Source organism: Capra hircus, chromosome 11 (genome assembly GCF_001704415.2).
Source record: "Capra hircus breed San Clemente chromosome 11, ASM170441v1, whole genome shotgun sequence".
In the NCBI taxonomy this organism is placed as follows: domain Eukaryota; kingdom Metazoa; phylum Chordata; class Mammalia; order Artiodactyla; family Bovidae; genus Capra; species Capra hircus.
The window spans coordinates 19672791-19680708 of NC_030818.1; the positions used below are offsets into that span (position 1 = coordinate 19672791).

The 7918-nt window shown below is 37.2% G+C and overlaps 1 protein-coding gene across 1 annotated transcript in view; it reads left to right on the plus strand.

Moving 5' to 3' along the window:
* Positions 1 to 7145, plus strand: part of QPCT (glutaminyl-peptide cyclotransferase) — a 32135-nt gene extending 24990 nt beyond the window's left edge. Inside the window, exons 5-7 of the mRNA XM_005686498.3 lie at positions 1900 to 1999; positions 4419 to 4535; positions 6283 to 7145. Coding sequence (XP_005686555.2) covers positions 1900 to 1999; positions 4419 to 4535; positions 6283 to 6428 — 363 coding nt within the window. The 3' untranslated portion in view covers positions 6429 to 7145. The remainder of the gene's footprint in view (positions 1 to 1899; positions 2000 to 4418; positions 4536 to 6282) is intronic.

Below are 7918 nucleotides of genomic sequence, written 5' to 3' on the forward strand. Positions count from 1 at the left end.
TCACTTGGCTTATTACAGAGGCTTTTAGCCAGAAAGGACCTTTATTTATTTATTTTTAATATGAATTTATTTATTTTAATTGGAGGTTAATTACTTTACAATATTGTGGTGGTTTTGCCATACATCAACATGAATCTGCCACAGGTATACACGTGTTCCCCATCCTGAACCCCTCTTCCTCCTCCCTCCCCATACCATCCCTCTGGGTCGCCCCAGTGCACCAGCCCCAAGCATCCAGTATCATGGATCAAACCTGGACTGGCAGTTCGTTTCATATGTGATATTATACATGTTTCAATGTCATTTTCCCAAATCATCCCACCCTCTCCCTCTCCCACAGAGTCCAAAAGACTGTTCTATACATCTGTGTCTTTTTTGCTGTCTCACATACAGGGTTATTGTTACCATCTTTCTAAAGTCCATATATATGCATTAGTATACTGTATTGGTGTTTTTCTTTCTGGCTTACTTCACTCTGTATAATAGGCTCCAGTTTCATCCACCTCATTAGAACTGATTCAAATGTATTCTTTTTAATGGCTGAGTAATGCTCCATTGTGTATATGTACCACAGCTTTCTTATCCATTCATCTGCTGATGGACATCTAGGTTGCTTCCATGTCCTGGCTATTATAAACAGTGCTGTGATGAACATTGGGGTACATGTGTCTCTTTCAATTCTGGTTTTCTCGGTATGTATGCCCAGAAGTGGGATTGCTGGGTCATAAGGCAGTTCTATTTCCAGTTTTTTAAGGAACCTCCACACTGTTTTCAATAGTGGCTGTACTAGTTTGCATTCCCACCAACAGTGTAAGAGGGTTCCCTTTTCTCCACACCCTCTCCAGCATTTATTGCTTGTAGACTTCTGGATTGCAGCTGTTCTGACTGGCATGAAATGGTACCTCATTGTGGTTTTGATTTGCATTTCTCTGATAATGAGTGATGTTGAGCATCTTTTCATGTGTTTGTTAGCCATCTGTATGTCTTCTTTGGAGAAATGTCTGTTTAGTTCTTTGGCCCATTTTTTGATTGGGTCGTTTATTTTTCTGGAATTGAGCTACATAAGTTGCTTGTATATTTTTGAGATTAGTTGTTTGTCAGTTGCTTCATTTGCTATTATTTTCTCCCATTCTGAAGGCTGTCTTTTCACCTTGCTTATAGTTTCCTTTGTTGTGCAGAAGCTTTTAAGTTTAATTAGGTCTCATTTGTTTATTTTTGCTTTTATTTCCAGAATTCTTGGAGGTGGGTCATAGAGGATCCTGCTGTGATTTATGTCTAAGAGTGTTTTGCCTGTGTTCTCCTCTAGGAGTTTTATAGTTTCTGGTCTTATGTTTAGATCTTTAATCCATTTTGAGTTTATCAGCAAGCTAGAGCTTCTCGTTTGACAGAAAAGGAAATGGATATTCAGAGACTTAGCTTATAGGACTCCTAGTCAAGGAAACTCTCTTATGTGCTGCTTTAAGGAATAAATAGTTCCTATACAAGTGTTCTCTTTGGCAGTTGTATTATTACATGCTAAGGATAAAATGACTGATTAGAATGGAGTAGAAGATGAGACAGGCTTTTAAACCCATCTGAAAACAAAGCAAATGTATCCTTTTTTTCTATGAAATATTTATCCAAGTGTCCTCCTTCTAATTTAGCCTTAGTAATATTGTTCTGGAGTTACAGACATGAAGAATCTACATTTCGCTATTTCTCCACATTGTATAAGCAAGATTTAAAAATCTCCCTCAGATGATTCATTTACAATGTTATTAAACCTTTTGTTGATTTATACAGCTCCTTATTTCATTCTCAGTTATTAAAATGCAGTTAGTCTTGACTGATTTTTTTTCTATTGGTGATTATGAAATGTGTTTTGGCAACAGTGATTATATAATATTTTTGCTCCCTTAGGATTTATTGGTCTTACTGGATTTAATTGGAGCTCCATACCCAACATTTCCCAACTTTTTCCCAAACACTGCCAGATGGTTTGGTAGACTTGAAGCAATTGGTAAGCAATGCTGTTATTATGGTGGCTCAGATGGTAAAGAATCTGCCTGCAATGTGGGAGACTTGGGTTCCATTCCTGGAGGTCAGGAAGAACCCCTGGAGAAGGGAATGACAACTGACTCCAGTATTCTTGCCTGGAGAATTCCATGGACAGAGGAGCCTGGTGGGCTACAGTCCATGGGGTTCTAAAGTGTTGGACACAACTGAAAGACTAACGCTTTCACTTTTTCACTCTTAGAGAATCAAACCTGGTTTCTTCTCACTGATAAACACTGCATTCTAAAATTCAGAGCTGGTGACTTAAGGGTGTGATCAGAGTACACAAGCCAGAGTACTGGCTTTTTTCTTGCTTTATTGATTAGTTTATTATTCCTATTCATCTGTTTTTATTTTCCTGCATGAAACTGCATTTTGAAATGGAAACTTAAAATACTACATTTCATATATTCATATCCTTAGAAATTGCTTTGAGGTATTTTCTCAGAGTCCTGTTTGAAACATATGGAATGCATTTTTAGGGAAAACTCAGCAAAGCACATTGGATAATGATCAATGTTATGTCCTTGTAATGATACCCAAAGATATCCTTCAATGTTTCTTTTTTTCTTCTGTTCTCTTTGTCATCTTCTATTTGCTGCCTTATGTAGTTGTGATATCCTTTTAAATTTAGTACCATCTTTGTCTGTTTTCTAAAGTAATAAGTAAAGGGGATGCAAGAGAAAGCCAAAATCCTTCAAGAGTCACTTAAGAGAAGGTTTAGTGGCAACTAAATGAGAGTAGAGTAGACCAGATGAGGTTAGGCCAGGTTAGCCCAGGAAACAAAGTTATCTGTGTATGGCTCAGGGGAGAGGCTGGGGGCTTGGAGAAAGAGAATAACTTCTTTCTCTTGTATCTCTACTCCATATATCCTCCCTCTCCACACACACACACACACACACACACACACACACACACGAACAAAACAAACGATAAAAGATTGGCCTTAGGGAGGGATGAACATGAGCTAGATGTTTATTATAGAATTCAGGCCAGGAGCCCTGCTCTTGTGGCAAAAACATCAGACTAAGAATTCTTTTCTAGCTACACAGGCTTCTTGCAGTGGGGTGGGATAGTACTTCCTTCTCAGCAGTGGGGAAAGTGCTGCCGTCTCAACGGGCACTTTTGCCACAGTGTGCCTATATCCAGATCTAGAATATTGTGAAAGAAATGTTTACCTGAACCTCAGATGCTTATCTTTGACAAATTTCAATTTCTAATTTGAAAGACTTGCTATTCTGGTATTAATATAAGCTTTTGGGGACACTTCCTTACAGCATGTTTTCCTTACTCTGAGTAGCCTCAAGAAATGGGTTTGGCCTTCTGTCATGCGTTTGGTTCCCTTATCTCATTTCTTCCACCAGAATGAATTTATATCAGTAACTCACATGTTAATATAATTTTAACCCATTGTGTAACCCACTGAGTGGTATTTATATTCAAATCATATCTCTAATTGTATAAGGAAAAGTTGTATATGAGATAAAGAATTATAATTATCAATAAACAGATGGGAATATTGTGGTAGTAAGGGCTTTTTTTAATGTTCCTAAAATCATATTACATATGAATGCTTACCCTTTGGTCTAATTTTACCCTTTAAATTTAGCAGTGAATATAACCAATCTGCAAAGTTTCATTTGGTTGTCTTAAACTCTTTTTGTGATCTCTTTTCATCTTATAACATAGACTCACGTTATACGTAACTCATGTAACACGCGAGTTCTATGTTACACTGTGACAGGAGTGATGGAATGTAGGTCAATGATTCTCAAATTTTAGTGTGCATTAGAATCACCTGGAAGGCTTGTTACACCACAGATTGCTGGACCGCACCCCCAGAATCTCTAATTCAGTCGGTCAGAGGTGGGACCAGATAATCTGCATTGCTAACAAGTTCCCAGGTGGTGCTGATGCAACTGATCATAGATCACACTTTGAGAACCACTGATGCAAGTCATAGTAAGTATCCCTTTTGCAGAGAGGTCACTCAGTATAGTACTTCATACCTGTTCTGTCTAAGGATTCCCTTTCAAGCCCAACATCTCCTCTTGAAACACTCTTTGTGCAGGGTTGAAAATCTGTATCTACACCTGTGTTTTCTCCTCTGCTTCCCTCTACTTTTCTCATTCTCCGTCTCGGCACTGTTCTATTGAGTTTCTGACTCTCAAGAGTCAGAAAGCTAGAGTCAGAGGTGACTCCTCCCTTGGAACTAATCCAAAATGCCCACACCCCAAGTTCAGCTCAGAGGTTTTTTTTTTTTTGTCATGGGTGCACCACTCACAGTGTTTTAAAGCCAGGTGCCAAGATTTCAAACTCTTTGTGTTCTGACCATCGATTAGTTAAAAATACATGTTCATCTGCTGTCTAATTATCACCTGCAGAACATGGACTCCATGAATTAGGTTTGCTCAAGGATCACTCTTCAGAGAGGCGGTATTTCCGGAATTATGGTTATGGAGGTGTGATTCAGGATGACCATATTCCATTTTTAAGAAGAGGTAATGTGTGTATGTGTAAATATGTATGCATGCATGCACATGTGTGGTTTTTTCCTGTCATATTCGGTGTATTTTATGTGTATTTACAACAATCTAGAAGTGTGAAGAGCCATTACATTTAATAGCTGATTCAGCAATCATCTCATGGGTTTTATTTTTTCATGAAAGTCATTGTAAATCCTTGAAGAGACCTTTTTATTTTTTCCTACATGTAGAATATTTATCAACGCTCGTATGCCTTTGACATCCTGCTTTCCCTTTCACAGACCTAGATTGTATTCTTATGCTTTGTGTAACTCTGGTGTTTTCCTGCTAATAAGGAAGCAAAGGGCTTCCTTAGTGGCTCAGATGGTAAAGAATCTGCCTGCAATGCAGGAGACTTGGGTATGATCCCTGGGTTGGGAAGATCCCCTGGAGAAGGAAATGGCAACCCACTCCAGTATTCTTGCCTGGAGAACTCCATGGACAGAGGAGCCTGATGAGCTACAGTCCACGGAGTTGCAAAGAGTCGGACTCGACTGAGTGATTAACACGTTCACTTTCGTTTCATCCTTTGCATCAGTGTTGGAAGTCTAAACTAACTCAACAATTCTTACAGTAGCCACCCAATTCATCTCCTTCTTTTGCTCTTGCCTCCTTATTCTTTACGTATGAGCAAGTGTTATCTTTAAAAAATGTCAATCAAATTATGGTACTTCCCTACCTTTAAGCTCTGTTGGCTTGCCATCATGTAGAGTAAGACCCAAAGTCTTCATCATGACCTACAAGGGCTTCCATTTTCTGAGTCCTTTCTTCCTCTCCAGCATCACCTCCTACCTCTCTGATTATTGCTCTGACCCAGTCACATCGCTGTTGCACAAGCAGGCCCAGCACACTCTTCCCGCAGGACCTTTGGGCTTGCTAATACTGCTGCCTGGTCATCCCCAGGTCTTCACACAGCTTAGTTTCTCCTTTGTTGCATCTGTGTAAATGTTAGCTTCTCGAAGAGGACCTCTTTGATTTGTTTTTTTTTTTAACTGTACGTCATTTGTGTGTATTTTTGGTCTTCATTGCTGCCTTCAGGCTTTCTCTAGTTGTGGAGGGTGGGAACTGTTCTCTAGTTGCACTGCATGGGTTCCTCAGTGTGGTGGCTTCTTTTGGGGCAGAACACAGGCTCTGGGGCCCGTGGGCTTCCGCAGTTGCTGTGCACAGGCTTAGTTGCCCCAGTGCTTGGAGTCTTCCTGTACCAGGGATTGAATCCATATCCCCTGCTTTGGCAGGCAGCTTCTTAACCACTGAACCACTAGGGAAGTCCAGGGCCATCCTGATTTTAAATTCCTTTTTCTTGGCCCTTCTCTCTGCCCCTCATTCTCTATTCCCTTATCTTATTTTACTATTCTTTATAAACCTTATCACTTTGAAAAATTATTTTTTGTATTTGTTTATTTGTTTCTTTCTCTAGTAGAATGTAAGTTCCATCTGAACAGGGCTTTGCCTTTTCACTGATGAACCCTCAATTCCTACAATAGGAGCTGGCACATAATAAGAGCTTTATTATTATTTACTAAATTTATTAATATTTGTTTAATCAATGAATGACTTTGGAGTATCAGGGTAAGATACAGGGATGTACACAGAAGTTATCAGCTGAGTTATTAGCTGTGTTTATATAGTACAGAGCTCCCACTTAGACTTCTCTGAAGAATGATACTTTCTAGCTTACTCATGGAAAATATGTACTTAATTACAAGTCATTTCTTTGTGTTAGGTGTTCCAGTTTTGCATCTGATATCATCTCCTTTCCCTGAAGTCTGGCACACCATGGATGACAATGAAGAAAATTTGGATAGAACAACCATTGACAATCTAAACAAAATTCTACAAGTATTTGTGTTAGAATATCTTCATTTGTAATATTCTGGTTTAGTTTACTGGTAAACTAAATATTCTGGTGATTGCATCTAGTATCATATTCAAAAGTCAAGGAATCCTTTAAAATAATCTGACTCTAGACAATGCTGTGTGGAAACATCTATCCTATAGATTCTTTCTGTAGGTGTCGTTGAATATCCTAGATTTATGTCATGTCCAAATTGCCCATTAATTTTTATCTAGTGATAAAGGCGAATGTAAGAAAAACTGAAGATACATATCTTTAAAAAAACTCCTTTAGATAAGAAACTATGAAGCTAAATCAGATTCATATAGTTAGTATCATGATCTTCTAAAATAATATTTAATATGATGGTCAAGTGCAATGTATAGCCTTAGTTTTATGATTTTCTTATACTTGCGAATTTATTGCATATAAAACAAAACAGAGATGCAGTTTGACTCAGTCTCCTTGAGAAATCTTTGTATGGTTTATTTTATGGAAATTAAATCAAAATTAAATGCCATGTTGTGAATGTCTTTCTTTATATATAAATGAAAAAATCATGATTTAAAGTATAGCTCAATTTTATTGTTTTACAAATTTTGCATTTTTATTGTAAAATAATATAGTCAGTACAAAAAACATAGAAAATAGAGAAAGTAAAAAAGCCATAATTTCATTATATTAACCAAATCATCACTCACTCTAATTTTTCCTCACATATTTTCAATGCAGATTTTGTGTGTTTATAATCACTCTATCTTCAATTTTTTGGCTTTCTGTCTGTTAAATTATATAATTACCAGACATTTATTTGTTGTTGTGATCTTGGGTTACGATGAAGACAGAGATTGTTGAGTGTGTCCTCCAGAGTCCATATAAAGGTAACACAGAGAGAGCACAGCAATTATGATCATTTCTGTGTATTGTTGTATAAATTATATGATACTCACATTTGTTTAATTACTTATAGCTGATTTCTTGTAGGAGATTCATGGAAGCAAAATTGTTTGGGCTGGAAACATGTTGAGAATTCATAGATTTTTCTTTAGCTATAGGAAATAGTTATCTAGAAATACAAACTTGATCACAGTTAAATGATGATATGATTCATCCTGCCATATACTAATAGATGAAGTTAATTGGGGGTTGCTGCTTTTCATGTGTTCTCTGTTCTGTGCAGACATTTAATAAACCTCACTGAGTTAATATGCTAGGGACTGGATAGGGTGTGAGACAAACTGAGTGGGAAATCAATAGCAACCTCAAGTTCAATAGCAAAGACAGTCATTGGAAAAGGAATTTACTCATGAAAACATACTTTCCAGGTCAAAACAGGGGCTAAAATATAATTTATGTATATGACTTTATATAATTTTATACAAGAATAGCCAGAATTATATACAACGATATGTAACTATGTCTGTAATTTCATGTTGGTGAATTTTATTTCATTTTAAACAATTTTTTATAAGTATTCACTTATTCTTAAATTTTGGCCCTGTCATGCAGCATGTGGTATCTTAGT